Source organism: Suricata suricatta, chromosome 2 (genome assembly GCF_006229205.1).
Source record: "Suricata suricatta isolate VVHF042 chromosome 2, meerkat_22Aug2017_6uvM2_HiC, whole genome shotgun sequence".
In the NCBI taxonomy this organism is placed as follows: Eukaryota; Metazoa; Chordata; class Mammalia; order Carnivora; family Herpestidae; genus Suricata; species Suricata suricatta.
The window spans coordinates 91,593,856-91,614,447 of NC_043701.1; the positions used below are offsets into that span (position 1 = coordinate 91,593,856).

The 20,592-nt window shown below is 41.0% G+C and overlaps 2 protein-coding genes across 3 annotated transcripts in view; one reads left to right on the forward strand and one right to left on the reverse strand.

Moving 5' to 3' along the window:
- Nucleotides 1–8,586, reverse strand: part of ANKMY2 (ankyrin repeat and MYND domain containing 2) — a 36,711-nt gene extending 28,125 nt beyond the window's left edge. For both annotated transcript variants that reach the window (XM_029929673.1, XM_029929671.1), the window contains exons 1-2: nt 8,315–8,586; nt 2,720–2,784 (exon numbers count right to left, since the gene is read on the reverse strand). In XM_029929673.1, coding sequence (XP_029785533.1) covers nt 2,720–2,784; nt 8,315–8,381 — 132 coding nt within the window. In that variant the 5' untranslated portion in view covers nt 8,382–8,586. The remainder of the gene's footprint in view (nt 1–2,719; nt 2,785–8,314) is intronic.
- Nucleotides 8,587–8,963: 377 nt separating this feature from the next.
- BZW2 (basic leucine zipper and W2 domains 2) overlaps nt 8,964–20,592 on the forward strand; it is a 65,088-nt gene continuing 53,459 nt past the window's right edge. Inside the window, exon 1 of the mRNA XM_029929682.1 lies at nt 8,964–9,100. The gene's annotated coding sequence lies outside the window, so the exon portion shown is untranslated. The remainder of the gene's footprint in view (nt 9,101–20,592) is intronic.

Here is a 20,592-nt window from a genome sequence, read left to right on the forward strand (position 1 = left end):
AGAGAAGTCTTTCAAGGTTTTGAAAAGCATACTCCAGTTTGCAGCTTTAGGAAGTGGTTGGCATTTAAATACAGTTACACAAATCTTCCTTAATTATTCTAGTTTTTCTACTTCTATATGAGATTAATTTATTCATTTTTATTTTTCTATGAAATTACTTTTATATGGGTTTTCATATATGTTGACTTCAACACAAAACTTATGAAAATTTCCTTTATAACTGCAGTTGTCTCTTACTTCCTTGGTATTTTATATACATTATTTTCTGGCTTATACTTTCCAGAGTGTGTCTGATATTTTGATCTTATGTTGATAACCTTGTTTTTTCTTTCCTTTTTAAATAGCTTTATTGAGATATAGAATTCACATACCATATAATTCACCCATTTAATACAAACAATTAAATAGTTTTCAGTATATTTGCAAGCAGCACCACAATCAATTTTAGAATATTTTTATTTCCCCCACAAGAAACCACATACACATTATCAGGGACCCCCCTACCCTCTTATTCAGTCCTAATCACTAATTTACTTTCTGTTCCTATGGATTTGCTTATTTTGAACATCTCCTACAAATGGAACCGTATGTTATTTAGTATTTTGGGACTGCTTCTTTGACTTGGCAGATGTTTTCAAGGTTCATCCATGTTTTAGCATTTCCCAGTCCTTCATTCCTTTTTATGAAGGACTTTTCCACTGCACAGATATACTACATTTTGTTTATCTACTCATCACTGATGGACATTTGGTTTGTTTCCAACTTTGGCTATTAAGAATAATGCTGCTATAAACATTCATGAGCAAGTTTTGGTGTTGACATATGCTTTATTTTTCTTAGATATATACCTAGGATTGCTGGGCCATATGGAAACTCTATGTTTAATCAAAGGAGGAACGGCCAACCTGTTTTCCAGACTGGCTCTCCAGTTTACCCACCAACAATCAATGAGGGTTCCAATTTCTCCATAACTTCACTAATGCTTATTATTATTTATCGTTTTTTTAACATAGGCATCCCGGTGGGTGTGCCATGGTATCTCACTGTGGTTTTGATTTACAGTTTCCTCGCAGCTAATACTGAGCATTTTTTCATGTGCACATTGGTCATTTGAGTATCTTTTGGGAGCAGTATCAATTTAGATCCTCTGCCCATTTTTTAATAGTGTTTTTTGTCTTTTTTAGTATTGAGTGGTAGGAATTCATAATAGCTTCTAGTTACAACTCCCTTATCTGACAGAATTTGTAAAACCATTCTGTGGGATTATCTTTTCACGTTTTTAATGGTATACCTTGAAGCACAAACATTTCTAATTTTTTCTTTTGCTGCTTGTGTCTGATGGTGTTTTAAAGTGTTCATTTCTAGTTTAGTTCATTGCTTCCTTTCTTTTATTCTCTGAGCATACCCTAATCTTTTAAACTTTTTTTAGTTGAAAGCTCAGAATACCACACATGTTGAAAGAACAAGAATAAATGCTGCAAAATAATATTAATAATAATAATAAGTATGGCAAATGTAAATTTCCTCTGAATATCACTTTGGCTACATCACACAACTTTTGATAAATAGTACCATATGATAAATGTTGTCTTAAATTCTAAATAATAGGCAATTTCTACTCCTACTTCTTCTTTTAACCAAGAATTACTTAGAGTTAACATTAATTTTTCAAGTTGTTGTATTATTTGGCTTATATTTTTGTTTACTTGCAATGTCCTCTAAAGCATTAGGTGGATTTCTTTGCAATTAGCTAAAATTTTCTTTATAAGATAGTATAATACACAGACTAATTTTTATCAATGTTCCATGTAAAAGAAAATGTGCTATTTTTTTCTATCTTACATACAGTACATTGTCTGTCAATTAGTTATCCAAATTTTCTGTTCCCCGTATTACTTTTTTCCTACTTAATCTAGTGGTTTCTCAAAGCTGTTTAGGCAGTTTTATAAAAATCCCTTCCCCTTCTGCATGAGCAAGGATGTTCAGTTAACTCTCTAGCACTAGACCAAACTGTATAATCAAGTAGCCACTAGCCACCATGGCTAATTGCTCATATCAGATAGCTCAGAACAGACATCACCTACATTGCAGAAAGTTATTTTGAATTTTTTATATATATATTTATTTTTGAGAGACAGAGTAAGACAGAATGTGAGCGGGGGAGAGGCAGAGAGAGAAGGAGACACAGAATGCAAAGCAGGCTCCAGGCTCTGAGCAAGCATTCAGCACAGAGCCTGATGCAGGGCTCGAACCCATGATCTGTGAGATCATGACCTAAGCCGAAGTCAGATACTCAACCAAATGAGCCACCCAGGTGCCCCCAGAAAGTTATTTTGGAAAGCAATTGTACTAGAAACTTTCCCTAGAAGTAGAATTGCTGTATCAAAAGTATGCACATTTAAAAATGATACATACTCTAAAATTTTCTCCAGAATGTGATGCCAATTTACACCCAACCCATTAGTATGTAAAAGGTCCAATATTTCCCACACTTTACAAGAAATGATATGATTTGATTTCATTTGGACTTATTTGATTATTAATAAAATTAAACATGTTTTTACATGCTTATTTGTCTTTTGTAAATTGCATGCTTACACTTGGTTTAGATCAGTATAACTTAATCACAAATGTTAGATAAGAACTCCAACTCTTATATTCTATGTATTATCCAGTGTCATAGAAAGTAAAGCACTTTATTCAGCTTTTTAAATTTTACCTCATCCAAACAGTTGACACGGACATTCTTGCTGGCTAATAATGTTCCTGCTTCTTGAACAGTACCTTAAAAAAAAGGGAGGGGGAACAGAAGGAAGAAAATGTAAAATGAGGTTATTTATCAGTATAACAGAAAAAATCTAGCATCATGGAAACATATTTTAAAGGATTATGTGTAAAACTAAAACTAGGCTGGTTAGATTGTTAAGAAACAAAGCATCAACACATAGTGTTTTTTCCACAAAGTAATTACCCGGAAGAACAGATTTATAGTAATGAAAATAGCTCCATCTTGTTTCTACTTTCACTGACCTTAGAGTATATTAAATTGGCCATATTTTCCTTTTGGCAGCGATACAGTAACCACAAAGCATAAATAAGGCTCTTAATACTGAAATCTAGCATAAATAAGATGCTTAATACTGAAATCTTAAAGGGCATCTTGTCCAACCCACCATCTAAAGCTTAAATTCCAGTCAATGTAATAATTGGAGTTCAAAATACAGTCAGTATTTTTACACTCTGTCATCACTAGGCCCTGTGAATGGATAGCAACATACTTATAATAGAATTCTTCGTTCAGAACTGCTTAGGTAAACATATCTTTAATGCCTGGTCCCATATAAAAGCGCCTTACAGTTAGTACTCAGGCTCTCATACTGAAAGTCCTCTAACGTGAGCCTGAAGGTTAGTCCTTTGTAAATTTGGACATAAGCCATAATTGGGCCACAACTGTCAGGTTTTTCCAGTATTCTGTAAGGCATACGGACAGAAGCAAGTAGTTGCAAGAGAGAATGTTGCTATTATCATCATTAATAAGAGTCAGCCACTCGTTCTGCCCAAAAATTTCTGGTTTGACAGGGACGAGACAAATGAAATTGTATGTTCTCAGGAAGAAAAGAGATAAGCCACTCCTCCAAAAAGGACATAAAAGAAGCGGAGCATCCCGCAGTTAGGAGAATTATTTCCCTCTCTTAACTGAAAATTACAGTTCAACAAGACGCTGAATTCTGCTCATTTTCCAGAGTTAAATGTGGAATGCAGAATAAAGATAAGCATGCTTCCTTCTGGCTGTCTCACACCAACAGGGAATAGGCAGAGAAATGTCTCTTAGATTGACAGAGAAATAGCTCTGCTGGGGAAATATGTCAAGCGAATGATCTACAAGTCCTGGACTATGACAGCAGCTGCCTTGTAAAGCGTGCGTTTCTCTGACCCTGTAGTCCATCTGAGGACAGTTAGTGCCACTGGCTGCGGGGCTCCAGAATCGGCGGAAAGCCCTCAAGCACGAGAGCAAGCTCTACATGGGACAGCTCTGGGCTTCTCATCAGAGACTTTCTCCCACAGCTTTAGAAAGGAATTAAAACAGAACAAAAACTCCAGCGCCCCAATTTCACTTGAGGAAGATGCGTCAGTTGATTTCCATTATCCAGCGAGAAGTAATTGAAGTTATTTTCCATCTAATGAGATGTTGACACAGGAAAGGGAGAACACCATAGGGACTGTGAGCATGTCAAAGCATGCTACGAGTTGCAGGGAGCATAGGGATTATGGCTCACATGAGAGAACAGGTCTATAGAACATTCTATAGAATGTTCAGCCCACTGGCCAACAATCTAAGTTAAATATGCCCTGTCAGTGAGCAATTTAAAACAAGTGAATAGGGACGCCCGAGTGGCTCAGTAACTTAAGCATCTGGCATTGGCTCAGGTCATGATCTCACAGTTCATGGGTTCAAGCCCCACGTCGGCCTCTGTGCTGACAGCTCAGAGCCTGGAGCCTGCTTCAGAGTCTGTGTCTCCCTCTCTCTCTGACCCTCTCCTGCTCACACTGTCTCTCTCTGTCTCTCAAAAATAAATAAAAAACATTAAAAAAATCTTAAAAAAAAAAACCAAGTGAATAAAAGATGTGGTGTACACATACATAACAATGAGTACCAGTTAGCCTTCTGAAATGCAAGGAACAGGATGAAAAATTTTTTCAAACTGTTTGAGTTTGCAGATTTTGGAAAATAAATGAGCAAAGTGCCCGACAAGCATAACTTGTGATGGTTTCTAATTGGATTTTCCTTACTTAATGACATTAGTAGAAAAATACAGAAAGTCTGGAATACTCTTTAAATATGCACCATTTATTGTATTTAATTATACTCCAGTATCTTGAGGGAAATAAACCTTATTCTCTAAGCCTGTTACATGACCCCTTTAATGCAAATAATGGGGAGGAAAAGTAGTAAATACATTCCTTTCTTGTTAAGTCCACAATCCTAAAGACCTCAGGTACCAAACAAGATAAGTAATGGAAGATCTTCTGGTTTATACCCTTAAAGGAAGTTTTCATTTATTTTGAAACAGTGCTTCCTCAGTCCTTAACAAAAAAGATATCAGAACTTAGAAAAATGGGTCAGTCGATCTACACCTAATATAAGCCCATGAAATGTGCTTCAGTGATTTCAATTTTCTCTTCTTCCATGCTGTAATACGGATACCATCATTAACTGTGAAATATATAAATGGTATATACCAAACAGCTTCTCAGTTTCTCTGGAACTTCTTGGTGATCCAATAAATAGATAATCTGTACATAGTCTAGCATATGAATGCACTTGAAGAAGAAATTGTTCTAAATGTGTCCAGAAGCAATGTGCAGGATTCTCTGGATTTTAAATCTCACTCGCAGTCCACTTAACTTCTGGAGCGCAGTGACAGGCATAAGAGAGATACTCAAAAATGTGCTGAGTTTATTTGAGATTGGCCAACATGACAGGTCACACTTGGCTGAAAATTTATTGTCAGTTCCAAGTACCAGTGCTGACTAATCTAGTACTTCTCCAGGTTCAGAAATGTATCAAAGGGAAAACAAAAACAAAAACATTAACAATGCTACCAACCCACTTAAGAAAAATGATTCTTATGAGTACAAATATCAACTGCTTATGTACTCTATTCAACTACAAACCAAAAAATGTTTCACAAATTAAATGCACACAAAACTACAAAATCAATAACAGTTAAAATAAAATTAATTTAACTTGACAGATGATAATGTTTTGTTGAAGTTAAATTTACTCTAGTAGTGAATATGGTATGGATTGCTATGGTGATAGTTTCATTTTTTTTGTTTGGTCTGATTTCAACTCCGGGGTATTTCTAAGCCTATGGGCCAAATGCTATCTCTGCTCTGCCTCTTATTCTCTGTGTGACACTGGGCAAGTTATCCACCTTGTCAGTTCACTTACTATAACAACAGACAACACAAATAGCATTTTAAATGCTTTACAGACACTAGCTGATTTCGTTCTTCTAATGACATTGTGGGGTGGGTACCATGTAGAACCAGAGGTTCAGAAAAAGTAACTTGTCCAAGACCTTTTCACCAGCAAATGATTGTGGTAGGTAGGATTCCACATCAGGCCTGCCTGGTGAACCATCACCCACGTCATCTCTCATCACACTGTTGCTTAAAAATAATCCCTACCTCGGGGCACCTGGGTGGCTCAGATGATTAAGCATCAGACTTTGTTCCGCTCAGGTCATGATCTCGCAGTTTGTGAGTTCGAGCCCCCTGTCAGGCTCTGTGCTGACCGCTTAGAGCCTGGAGCCAGCTTTGGATTCTGTATCTCCCTCTCCCTCTCTGCCCCTCCCCCACTCACACTGTCTCTCTCTCTCTCTCTCTCTCTCTCTCTCTCTCAAAAATAAATAAAAAATAATAATACTAACAATTCCTAGCTGATCAAGATTAAATGGATCAATAAATGTAGAGTGCTAAGAATTATGCTGGCTCCTACCCACACTCACTAGGGCTGACTACAGTTGGGTGGTATTTTCTCCGATCTCCCATTCTTTTTCTTTGGGAGTACAGTGATGTCCCATGGACCTTCACTTGACAAGGGTATGTCACAGACTAACTCTGTCTCAGTTATTCTCATGGCTCGGGCCAGTGAAATTGGTGAACCACACTGTCTGTGAACCAATGCAACTTGATACACCGTTTGGATCCAGAAACATCACAGCGCTAAGCACACTAAACTTGCATTAGCTATTAGTTCTCTTTTATACAATCTGCCCCTTCCAGAAACCCACTTTGTAAAACTGCTCATTTGTTCATTTGTTTACACTTTTTGAAAAACTGATAGCTCTGGACTGTTTAAAAGCACAATGTGCATCCCTAGTGGCTTCTGAGGAGATCCTGTTTCTTTTTGCCTACCAAAGTACCTGGCACACAGCTGGGGCTCACATGTTTGCTGACTGGAATCCCAGAGCCTCTGACAGAAGGCAGAAATTACCCAGAGACAGGAGAAACAGAAAGACTGCAGGGCCAAAAGGGTGGGCCAGTACCCTGCAGAACAAACAATAAAAGCACCAACTACAGGACCCACAGTTCTAGGCAAAGAACTCTTGTCATGATAAATGTAGCTGTGATTGACTGAAAATTGCTGGCATCAGATGAGGTGGGCTCCGCTCATCAGCACCTGTTGGGTTCAAGTCCAATTTTTTTTCTTTGACATTTAGACTTCCCTTGTCAGGATGAGAAATAAAGCTGCCATACCCTCTGGGGAATCCCGATTTGAGCCTGGCTGCGTAACAGAAAGAAGACTGGAAACTGGGAAGTCTTTATGCTGCCGTAACTGGCCTCTGCCATTCCAGGACAGATGTGGCTCTATCTCACGCGAGCTTCAATCAACCACATTCACTCTGTCCGCAGTCCCACGCATCCCCATCCCGGAGCCGTGACCGTGTAGGAGAAGTCACGGAGTCACGCTTGTGTCACCTGCCAGATAACGGAACTCAGCAGGGAACTCCTCTGGGGCGTCCACTCGGGGACTCAGGGGGAAACATGGCTTCAGGCTCGTCCCCGCGGCCTGCATCTCCCTCCCCAGCACCCGGAGCGGCGGAAGTGGGACAGGCGTTGGGAGAGTGGAAGGGAAAGCGCAGCAGAACGCGCTGAGATGATCCATGCTGTGCTAAGTGTGCCGAGGGCTCTGGACGCCTGGATAACCTGTTCGCTTCCCTGAGGGTTCCTGTGGCGGCCAGGGGCTTCTGGAAAGAGGCCAAGGAGGCCAGGACGTAGAACCCTCAATGTGGCAAATTACCGACCTACTTCTGTGCCCTTATAAAGAACCCTTCCTAGTTCCCTCCACCCCCCAGGCGGGGGCGGGGACAGTTAAAGGATCCAGATCTTTTGGCCTCCGGAAGTCGAAACGGCCCTTTAGACACCCTTCTAAGACCTGAGGCCACTGTTGCCCGGACGGACGGTGGTCAAAATCACCTTGAGAGTTTTGAAGAATGTGCATCAAGAGACCCACACACCGAGGTCACTCATTATAATGTGAGCTAGGGCCTGGAAATGGGTATCTTTCCAAAAGCTGATTTGGGAGACGGATCCCTGCAACCTCAGCTCGAGTTCCCAGCAGTGCTTCCCGCTCCGCGCCTCTCCGCCCCCAGACCACCGAGAGAAACCCTATTTCCAGGTGCGAGGCTGGCAACCTCGCAGAACCGCAGCGGAGGGCGAGTCCCGCCAGCGGGGCCTCCAGAGCTCCGCCACGCCCCCAGACCAGGCAGGCAGCGAGCGCCCGGTTGCAGCCCAGCACCCATACCTTTCCCGATGACTTCCAGCAGCTCCTTTTCCTCCTGGGTCAGCTCGCCTTTCGTTACATGAACCATTGCTCCCGCCAGCTTGAAGATGATTCTGTTTCTTTGAAGGTATTAAGAAGAAACGATAAGTGCGTGTGTGCTTTAGGAACGCCAGCTGCAATGGACAGCTCGAAACCAGGACACTGAATGGCCAACCACGGAAGTGTTCGAATCCTCTCCACCCTCCCACGGGCGGGCAAGCAGCGGGCGAGCTCGGGCGAGCCGGGCGGTCGGTCTCTGCCAGCCCAGCGACAGTCACCGCCCCCCCTGCGCGTCATTGGCCCGGCCGGGAGGAGGAGCTACAGGAGGCAGCAGCGAGAGACTCCCATTGGAGCAACCTGGCTAGGAAAAACCCAGTGAGGAAAATCAAGGGGGGAGGATTAAACCTCTCTTCCACGTTTCCCACCCGCATCCTGCCGCCCTTTTCATACATGTAGACATGCGCAACATTTAAACAGTATTTTCAGATATTCTTTGTCCGTCCGTGGCTGTTCAGGGCGTGCAGACCTCCCTGGCTGTCTCTATAATCCCCTACTATTTCCCCAGGAGTGGTGCAGCCTGGGCCGGGGGCGGGCTGGGAGGCGGGGCGGCGCGGGAGGCGGGGCTGCGCCGGGCTCCGTGGGTCGATGTCAATGTGTCTGTCCTTCACTCCTCCATTGTCTGCCGCCGCCACTGCCGCGGGTGCCACCGCCGCTGTCGGGATCGCCGCAGCCTACAGCCTCGCGCGTCGCCGCTACCTCCTCGGACAGGTGAGAAGCAGCCCAGGTGGGACACGGGAAGCCGGGAGGGCTGCAGGAACCGCGGCCGCCGCCCCGCCGGGGGCTTCCATCCGGCCCGGAGCTGGCGGGGAGGAAGCATGTGCCTGCAGGGGCGGCTTCCTGCCCCCGGGTGGGGAAGCCTGCCCTCCACCCCACTCCTGTCGCATGTATCGCGTATCAGCATCCCGTCCTGAAGACTCGCAGCTCGCCCCACTTGGCCGCCCCGGGAGACCCTGGGACAGGGAGCCGGCGGGGGCGGGCCACGCGGTGGGAAGCGCGAGTGCTTACGGTCTCGTGCGTGACACGGCCAGATGCGGCTCCGCAGAAGCCGGGGCTGGGGCTTTGGGCTCCGGGCGGGATGGGGAGGAGAGCTCCCCAGGACGCGCGAGGGGAACGCATCGGGAGCATAGTCTCCGAAGAAGGTAGTCCTCTTTTGGCAAGCCTCAACACTCTCCCCTGCCCCCCGAACACACACACTACTTGTCATCTCCTCTGGTCTCTGTGAAAGCTAGGGAAGAAAACCGGATCTGATCGCCCTATGGTGCCTGTTAAAGATGTTTGGAAGCAATTTACGCTTCAACTAATACTTCGTTTGTGAGAGGCGCCCTGGGGGAAGGGGGGAAGGAAGGGCCTCTGCTCTGCCAGAGTTCCCAGTCTTTGTAACTCTGATCTTGAGATTTATGGAAATAGGGAGGGGAGGGGAAGGGGGCGGAGATTAAATTGGTGTTGCTGTCTATATATAGCCTTAGATTAGCCGCTTAATCCAACCTTCATTCAACTGTAATATGTTGCCTCGAGTTTTGAGCTTCCACGCTAGGTAGCTAGGGGTAAATACAAGCATGTACCACCTCCTGTGGCTCAGAAAGCCTTGCTTGCTAATACGAAGTCAGTCATTCCTCCAGGGCGCGCATCCGTAACGTATTTATGGCATCAGTGGAAGCTTCTTTTAGAAATTAGTGTTTACGTGTTGCTGTTGTTTCTCTACGGACGTATTGATGTTTCTTCCTAGACGCATCTGCTTCAAAGAGAAATATTTGAATAATTATCTAGACCTTTTTTGTTAAGCATCCCTACCACCGCTTTCTCCCCACGGTGCCTTATACGAAATGAAACGCGTTTCCTCTGGCCGTACACCTTCCGTTTTTTTCTTTTTCTTTTTCTGTCTTTTCTTTTTTATTTATTTATTTTTTGAAGCATTCACTGACACTTCTGAAATCCTGGAAGATGTTCATCATTATTTCTTGCATTTAACAAAATCTTAGTTCTAAACTCCAGCTGTTTTCTTTTTAAGGCTTCATCTTTGCAGGCTGGGGCAGATCTGAGCCAGAACATCTCACATGAAAATACTTTGAAATTATTCATCTCAGTGTATAACAAAGAAACTGCTATTTGATGATGCTTTAATAATGATGTGGCTGTTCAGACAACAAGTAGTGAGGCTTTTGGGAGTGACCAATCTTTTGTAACACTTAAAATGCTGTTAACCGCCACAGTTACAATTTATTTAGAACATGGTATCACGCAGAAGAAACCCACACACCTAAGGAAATGCTTGTGGAGTGACCTCCTCCAAAGCGTGACAACATCTTACAGCAGATGTGGGTCCAGAATTGGGTACTTCATTGCCAGTATTTCCATCTCTTATGCCAAATTGGGGCCATGGTTACTTGAAGGTCACACCTGTTTGTCTCACTGAGGTTGACAGTTCCTCAAGGATAGCAACTTAGTACCTATTTTCTTGGTGTTTTATGGCATCTGATTGGTATTTAAGCCTCTGAATACACGACTTCAGTAAATTTAGAGTCAATGTCATTTAAAGACAGAAACTAACATCTACCAAGAAATACAGATAAATAATATGTTGTTTCAGTTCCTAGAAACAGGTAATGTAATGGATAGCATTCATTGGATGGATTACATTAATCATTTTGTACAGGATAAATATTGAATGTAGAATAAGATTTGCTAATGAGCACACCTTAAACTCGATCAAGGAACTTTTCGTATACTAAGGGTACATTCATGTCAAACAAGTTTTATTAATAATAAAACAGTGACCACACACTTAGGGAGTATTTAGTTTGTTTCGGATATTCTAGCAGATGTTTGTATAAGATTATCTTAACTACTGTTGTAGTGACCCAGGAATTAGCCAGTATTATCTATATTCAGCAGGTAAGAGGGCAGAAACTAAAAGAACTTAATTGGTTCACAGGCCCACAGTTAGGAAGCGTCAGAACCAGAACTGGAACCCAGATCTGTCTCCAAAACTTTTTTCCTACTATTTTCTGCCTATGAGGCTGGCAGTACAGGAGGAAATTGTATATTCTTTCAACTATCCAGTAGATAGCACCTTCATGTGGTTCACTATACCAAAGTACAAGTCTCCTTCCTACCTTCTTTCCTAGTCCTTTTTTCATGCCCTGTAATCATTGATATCTGTTTCTCTCATATCCTTACGAGATATTTTGTATGTTTATAGCTTGCATGAATAGTCCCACTTTTTGACAGAAACTGGAGCATACTAATACACTGTTCCAGGCGGCATAATAAAATTTGCATGATGTTTTGGTCTCTCTTCTGTTTCTTTCATCACCTTTTTAAAAAATAATGTTTTCTGAAACGTCTGATATTTTTGTGTCTCCTCATCTCTTTTCTACTACTGCTACTCCAGACCTCTCCTGTCAACGTTGGATTGCTAAGTAGCCCACTTCCCTCCCACCTCACTCCATTGAGCTAATTCAAGGTGCCACCGGTCCAGTAAACCCTGACCACCCATCATCCACCCAAGAATGAGAGTAGTCTCTAAAGACCAAACTGGTTCACTTAAAATGTGTTCATAGCTTTTCACTGGCCATGGAGCAGAGGCCCAGTTCTTGCTTGCAAAGCTCCAAATTCTGGTCCCAGCCTGCATTTCCAGTCAGCCAGCCCCTCCCACACACTCAGAGGTCACCACACTGCTAGTTCCCTCACATGCCAGTAATTTCCACCCCTTTGTTCCTGCTTTTCTCTTCCTGGAATGCCCTCCCTTCCTTCGCCACTAAGTCTCTTGTCTCCTCCTCAGATCTGCCAGACTGCTGACTTTCACAATAATACTTACATGTAAACTCTTCTCTGTGACTTTCGTGATTCCTTCTCTTCCCACCTCATCCACTGAGGGCATCACAAATGCTAGTAAACATTTCTTCATGCCCCTCAGCTCGGGGAATGAGTAAAATCTTTACACAATGAGTTGCTGGTACCATTACTAACATGCTCTATCTTCTCTTGAGCCTTAGTGCTCCCTGCCCCACCCCCCCCCCATCATCACCTCTTCATCTGGATCCCCATGGAAAATACCTGAAGTAGGTACATTTTTCATGACATTGTATTATAGTTCTTATTAATCTGCTTGGCCCCTTTTCCTTCCCAACTTTGAATTAACTAAGACTAATTTACCCTTGTTTCTCAAAATCCATAATCCAGTGTCTGGCCCCTAAGGTATGCTCAGTGCTTGTTGAATTGAATTCAGTCTGATCTCTAAGTTATTTTAGGTGGATTTGTTTCCCTACTTGACTAATCCTTCCTGGCAATGTGAGGTGATGTTGCCCTGAACACACCGGCCATAACCAAGGGCAGAAGTTCTTTAAATATTTTGGTGTCAAGCTTCTTGACATTCTGATTGATGGATGCTGTCAACCAAGGCAAAGAAAACCACTGTTGATATGCACGTGGTTACAGATTTTCCATACCATTCCTGGATTTCCCCCATTAAAGCCCCACACCTCCAACTCTCGGCTTTAAGAGAACGCTGTTCCTTTTTATTGCAGGTCAGTAGCTCATTTTTGAGCATTTTATCATTCAGGATTATATTTCCCTGACATTTGATTTTCATTTTATAGGTGTATTTTTTTACTAAGAATATTAGATGCTATTAAGGAATTTTCTTTTCTTTTAGGTTAAAAAAAAAACTATGGTGTGTATATTTTTTTTTTTTAATCCCTTGTCTTTAGAGATAAGTACTGAATTCTCTCAGGAGCGAATGATATGACATCTGAAATTTATTTCAGTGTAATTCTGTGACCACGGGGGACAGGGAGTGAGAGTAAGAATATTAATGGGGAAATTGGCTAACAGTTGAAGCAGGGTGATGAGTACAGTGACTTCATTAAACTGCCCTCTCTACTTTGGGGTGTGTTTGAAATTTTCCATAATGAAGTTTTTTTAAAAAAGAGAATTTGGAAGTATTATAGTTTCTAAAATTGTCGTTGTTTAACAAAACAGAAGAAATGATACGAATGCAAATGTTCTTTCTCTATAATTGGCATATAGCTTATGCAGTTAGTCATTTAAATGTTCAAAGAGTTACACCTTCATTTGCAAAGGACTGTCTTGTGAACAGTTCCTTTCGATAAACTGTTCACATCACACTTTAACTTCTCCGCAAAACTAAAAGGTAGGTGGCATTGCTCCATTCTTGTGTCATAGGCTTATGGATATCGTACTGAAAGCTAATTTTCATCCTCTTTGGAAAATGACAAAATAATGTGCATACAAGTCTGAACAAGGAGTGCAGATATATTTAATTTAAACAGAAAAAAGCAAGCTGTGAATGAAGTAGAGGGAGACACGACACTGATTTTCTTCTGTCTCTTAAACCATTTCCAAAAAAAGAAGTGTCAAAACTGTTGTAAGCAGCACCGTTAGGAGGAGTGTTTGAATGTGGGCATATAAGGGCCACACTCAGAACTTGCGCCTGCAGGATTTCTACTCAGTGTTTGCTTAGCGAAATGCTTATTTTCATACTTACACTTCCTTGGATTTCTACAACTTTGTAACTTGTGTTTCCTGATGTTTAGGCTTCTTTTATTATGTTATGGACTTTTAAAATGTTACTGTTCCCCAAAGGAAGCACGGAAATTTTTTTGTATCATTTTTTAACATGTCTTCCCAGACATTGAAGATTTTTAAAGAAGATTTAATTAAGCTTCAAAGCGAAGTCTTCACACTAAGGACAATGTAGCCAGTCCAGTGTCACTGGCAGATATTGTGGAAACATACATTAGGATATCTTCAACTCCCATTTCTAGAAACTATTGCTGTGGAATTTAAACCTCTAGGCTAGTGCCTCTTATCAGAGTATAACAAAACTGTCCCAATAATTAAAAATAGAAGGCTATTTCAGGATCAGAGGGGAAAATTAGTATTTACTTTCCCAATTAATACATTTAGGCAAGAAAATTGGTAGTTTTGTCTCTGGTCATTTGATTGTCTATTGTGGGATTGTGTGAAACCCGGAAGACAAAGCAGCCCTTGAAACTACATTGGTCACCCTCTGAGCTGAATCTCTGCCTGGTCTGTTGATTGTGGAGTAAAGCAGCCCATTAAGTAGCCTCTTCTGATCTGGTAGGAAATGATTCTGGATGGTCTCTGGGGGACAGCCAAGCCCACCCATAACCCTGGGAATTGGAGGGAGAAAACCACGGCTCCGGCTTCCAGGATGAGGTGTATTTTCCAAGGCAATCTCCTGTGCTTGCAGTTTCTTCTTATATATATATATATATATATACACCAAACTTACAGGGTGACTTTGAAAATACCTTGTACTATAAAACGTTATTTAAATAGTTGTTATTAAGAGAGTCAAAAATATAATTCTAGTTATTGTATCTCACTAATAAGAAAGATCTTGATGTGCATCTGTTACGATCAGTGAGTCACAAAGAAGATGAGGGGCGACTGGGGGGATCAGTCAGTCAAATGTCTGACTCTTGGTTTCAGCTCAGGTCATGATCTCAGTTTGTGAGATCATGTCTGTCTGTCTGTCTGTCTCTCTCTTTCTCAATAAATAAATAAATAAATAAATAAACTTTAAAAAGAAGAAGAAGAAGAAAGGAATAAGACATGATTTTTATCCTTAAGAGGCTTGTACTGTCCTCCACGCGACAGGTCAGCTTCTGGACCAATAGGGCCTGAATGAAGAAATTATCCTAAAGCCCCGTTGTGCTTATGCCAGCCCATGGGTTGGATACCTTTGAGAGCCCTTTGCAGGTTCAAGTGGCTTCTCTGGTACCTGCCAATCTTTCCGTTCTAATTGGAACAATGTTGTTACTCCTCTACTCACCCACTGGCTTCCTGCTCCTAGAATGCCCTTCTCCACCCATGTCTGCATATCTAATTTTACTCAAATCCTTCTCAGCTCAGATGACCCCACCTCCACACAGCCTTCTCCAGTCCCCATTCAGAGCAGTCCAGACACAGGAATGAATTCCAGAATGGGTGGAGCTCCGTGGGAGGGCTAATTCCTGGAGAAAGTGAGATTTTGAACCAAGTCTGGAAGGATTGATGAATTTGGCAAGCTAGAAAATGGACAGCATTCCAGGGAGGACAAATCCCAAGAAAAAACAATTATATAAAATATTTTAACATCATAAATATTTATAGAATAAATATTGGCTGTGGTTTCTCTGCCAACCATACTGAAACTAGCAATGATTTCATTCAAAGGTGTATTTTCCTCAATATGTCTACTTTTTAAGATCATAAACATAGTGGATTGTATTTTAAAGCACACTTTGATGGTCTACTCTTGCTCTCAAGTAGTTTATAAGATGCGACATCACATGTTAAAGACTAAATCCAAAATTACAAACCACTATCTTCTGCATTGGTGTAACAGGAAGTTGATAAAAGACATAAAAACAATGGTAGAGAAAATCCTACCTATTGCAATATTTTCCCCTTGATCAAAAAATCCTTTGAAATTTTCCAAAATAACCAGAATATAAATACCTAGAAAATAAGTGGGAAATTCTTGGTGAAGTTTAGTTTTTAAATATGTCTGAATACGAATATCTGATCCATGGAATTCTTAAAATCTATACCTTAAAGGAACTTAGGAGTTTTTATTCCCTCAATTTGACTTTTTTCCAGTTGGACTGTTCTGATTTTTTTTTTCCTACTTTTACTCAGTGGATTTAAGGAGGTTGCTGAAACAGTTAAACCTGAGAGTGACAACAGGGATGTAAGTATCAGATTAATGTGAATCATTTTAAGGCAGAATTGTGGTTGTCATTAGGAGTTTCTCCAGCACCTTCCGTTTGCATCTACTAGAGAATAAAACACACGACTTAGAATAATTTTTGGTTTTTAATATAACATGTACTGATGTGAACAGGGTATGCACAAAATAGTTCTCATTCTTAGCTCACTTGACTGTTGACGCTGATGGGTCCCTTCAGCAAGTGCTTTCCGAGAGGCAGTTAAATGCCAAATGGAATGATTTGGCCTGTGTTGAGCAAAGTCTGTCTAAAAAACTTGTGTTTGAAAGACGTAGAATTACATTCTGTCTATTCATATTTTAATTTTTATGTAAGATGAGGACTTTCATAAGACAGTGGTTAAATATACTGTTATCTTTGAGGACTTTTTAAATAAATCTCAAGAAAACCACCAGGCAGAGGTGAGTAGTAAGAAGGAGTATAAACTCTTACACGCCACAGAGAATATATCATAAACCACTGTGGGGTGAGCAGTTTTAGGATATTCTACGGTCTTCCTGTTCTTGTATATTCGCACAAAGGACCTTACTGCTTTCCACACTAACTTCGACACCTTCCTGGATGCGTGTGTGTGTGTGTGTGTGTGTGTGTGTGTGTGTGTGTGTGTGTGATCATTTCTAAGAAAAAAAAAATGGCATGTGTTTTTTCTCAGTATGCACTGTCATAGAATGGGGTTGTTATAAACAGGAAGGAGGAAGCATTGGAGACTGCTGCCTAGAGGAAAGGTATATGGCTTTGGGATTGAGAAGTGTGAAGATTAGGCTTTTGTTAGAGGTGCGCCCCCGGAGGAGACGATATGACAGCCAGCTCCTGAGATACTAGAAGCCACGGTGCCATAAATTCCCTATTGACTTGTCTCTCAGAGGCAGGACTTCTGTTAAGTCCTCTCCTTTATGATAAATGCTGTTTCCTTAATGGAACTCCTTGGAAAACCACTTGGCATTTGGGAGGTAGCCTATGCCAATTCAATTTATCAAAATGCTGAACTAGACCTGAAAATTAATATTTATTATTTATTCTATCTAATTCTTAAACCGTAAAGTCCATGAGGCAAATAATGAAAAGTCTGCCTTTGAGTATCATATAAATAACTGTCCAAGACCATGCAACAACTTCCATTGGCTTTTTTGGAAAGAGCACTGAACGGAGACTGAGTTGATCAGGTTCTGAGTCTGACTGTTCCCTGTATGGAGGCCCCTGATGGGTGGGCATTTTTTGCTTTTATCTCTGCGTTATCACCAATGTTAGAATGGAATGTATGACCTCAAGCAAGTGGTATGATACATCAGAGCGGATTGTTAGATGAAGATCTGGGTTTTAGGTCCCTGGTTTTCAAAGTGTTCTGTTTCATGGCTGTCACTCATAAGTTAAAAAGTAAAAAACATGGTGCCTGGGTGGCTCACTTGGTTAAGCATCTGACTCTTGGTTTCAGCTCAGGTTATGATCTCACCATTTCATGAGTTTGAGCCCTTTGTTGGGTTCTGTGCTGTCAGCACGGAGCTTGCTTGGGATTCCCTCCCTCCCTCCCTCCCTCTCTCTCTGTCTCTCTCTCTCTCTGTCCCTCTACTACTCATGATGTCTCTATCTCTCTCAAATCAGTAAGCTTTAAAAAAAGTAAAAAACATAACTACTATTAAAACATTAATAAACACAACTGCAGCTCAAATGCATATGTAATTACTTTAACATGCTGGAGATGATTAATTCTTAACTCGCACTACCCAGGGTTTTGTGCAATGCTTGGGTCAAACTTCCACTTGTTAGAAACAGACCACCATGCAACCTGCCTGATTAACCCCTATCAACTAGTACCAGTCATATGTTTGATTAATAAATACAAACAAGCTAATCTTTGTGTGTTTGAACCTTTTAAAAAGATGTACTTGAGAATTTGTAGCTCTATGCTATTTTTTGTTCAGTTTGAGGGGGTTCTGTCTTTTTAAATTTGTATAGCCACTGGTAAAAATGATGTCAAGGATTAGGGTCCCATATCATCGGTGTGTTGTGTAACACCAAGTCTGAGGTGAGGCTTAACTTTGACATTTCTGTTCAGTTCAAGCTTGACCAATTGTGCAACACTCATGTATGGTAAGTGATTTTTGTGCAACCCTTCAAATAAGGCTTCGTCTGCTAGACAGGCCTGGGCAGGTTCCTTTCTGGGGGATGGGTGGATGGAGACAGGACTGGCTTGGTTGAGAGAACTCATTAATGTGGAAATGTTTGGATGCCTGCCCACCACCACCTTTGAGCTTCTTGAAGATCCATTTTCATGTTTTTTAAGCAATTGCTCCAAAACAAAATTCTCCCACTGGTTATCAGTCAGGGGTGTAATACTTTTTCTAGAAGATTCTTTTTTCCTCTCCTTGGTTAGGAGAAGAATGGAATATACTTCAATCCCTGTTGCCATAACGATCTTCTAATGTCCCACTTGAACAAGTGGTCGTATTGACTCTTATTAACCAGTTTTGTGTCTGACACGCAATCAACTTTAGTAAAACAATTTGCTCTGTGGAATTTGGCACTACTCCCTGCTGGTTCTTTTTTTTTTTTTAAGACTACTTTTTTAGAGCAGTTTTGGGTTTATACAAGATTAAGGGGAAGGTGCAGAGATTTCTGGGATACCTTCTGCCTCCAGACATACCAGCGTTGGCCATTGTCCTCACCGCCCGTCGGAATAGTACATTTGGTACAACTGATGAATTTATGGATCCTTTGATAGCACATGGTCTGGCATATCTTGGGTGCCCATTGTAAATGTTCAACCCATTTTCTATACACACACGTATGTGTATTTGTTGACATATATGCCCAGACAATTTTTGAAAGGACACATGTCAGGCAGTGTCAACAGATTGAATTTGTTACTGTTTCTATGGAGTGGACATGAGATTATGAGTGACAGTTGGAAAGTGGTCTTTATTTGTCACTTTCATGACCTTTTATACTGTGATAGTTTTTATGCCATCAGTGTGTTAGTAGTTCTTTACAGTTTAAAAGAGCACAATAAGATAAAATGTTTCCAGTTTTCCTAAAGTGATATATTAGAACACATAGCTTTTGATTTTTTTTAAGTTTATTTATTTATATTGAGAGAGAGAGAGAGTGAGAGAGTATCCCAGGCAAGCTCCACGCAGGGCTGGGTCCCACAAACTGTGAGATCATGACTTGAGCCAAAATCAAGAGTTACACAGTTAACTGACTAAGCCTGCTCGATGCCCTCAGAACACCCATCTTTTAAAATAAAGACCCTGTGAGGCGTCTGGGTGGTTTGAACACAGAGTTTACTTGGAATTCTGCCTCTCCCTCTCTGTCCCTCCCCAGCTTGCGCTCTCTCTCAAAAATAAGTGAATAAACTTTAAAAAATAAGTAAAATAAAGATCTTAGAGGATGTCATTGAATCAAATCCCATAACTGCAAGTTTAACGCAAGAACATTTTTTAAAGTTATTCTTGGCTGCAGCTTTAGAAAAGGTGATAGAACCGAACTTATTTTCTGTATGTATGTACCCACCTAGTGGAGGATTATGCAGTATGTTAAAATGTATACAGTGGCCATTACATAAAGTTAGAATTAGAGATATTTTATCTCTATCTGTTTTACTTTTTTTTCTCTAACATGTTCAACAATGGATATATGATGGATTGATTTTATTATCAATTTTTCAGATATTATTTTCTCTGTAAAAAGTATTTTTTTGCACCTTAAGTAATTGTGGTATGCATTATAATATAAGATATGAGCATAATGAGGTAAACAATAAAACCATATCTTGATAGATAGAGCCCTTCCAAATCATCACCTTGTGAGATTTTATATTTATTCTGTTTATAATTCAATTGATCAACACATTTCTTAAATTTTTATTTATTTTTTATAGATAAACAGAGCATAAGTGGGGGAAGGGCAGAGAGAGAGAGGGAGACACAGAATCCGAAGCAGGCTCCAGGCTCTGAGCTGTCAGCACAGAGCCCGATGTGGGGCTCGAACCCACGAACCGTTAGATCATGAACTGAGCCGAAGCCGGATGCTTAACCGACTGAGCCACCCAGGTGCTCCTCAATAAGCATTCTAAATTGCTTTTTGAAAAATATATTCATTATCTTTATTGAAGGAAAAAAGTAATTTAATAGGTAAAATCTGAAAAATACTTTTTTAGTCAGTTCTTTTTAATGTTTATCATTTTGATCAAGTGTGTGCACCTGTAAGCAGGGGAGAGGCAGACACAGAGGGAGAGAAAAATCCAAGCAGGCTCACACTGTTGGCACGGCTCCCAGCACAAGGCTGACGTGGGACTGGATTCCAGATGACCTGAGCCAAAATCAAGAGTCGAATGGTTAACCAACTGAACCACTCAGGCACCCATTAATCAGTTATATGATATTTTGTACTTACATGTTTTTGCTTAGATAAATATTTTCTACATAGATAAAAAACTAATGGCCT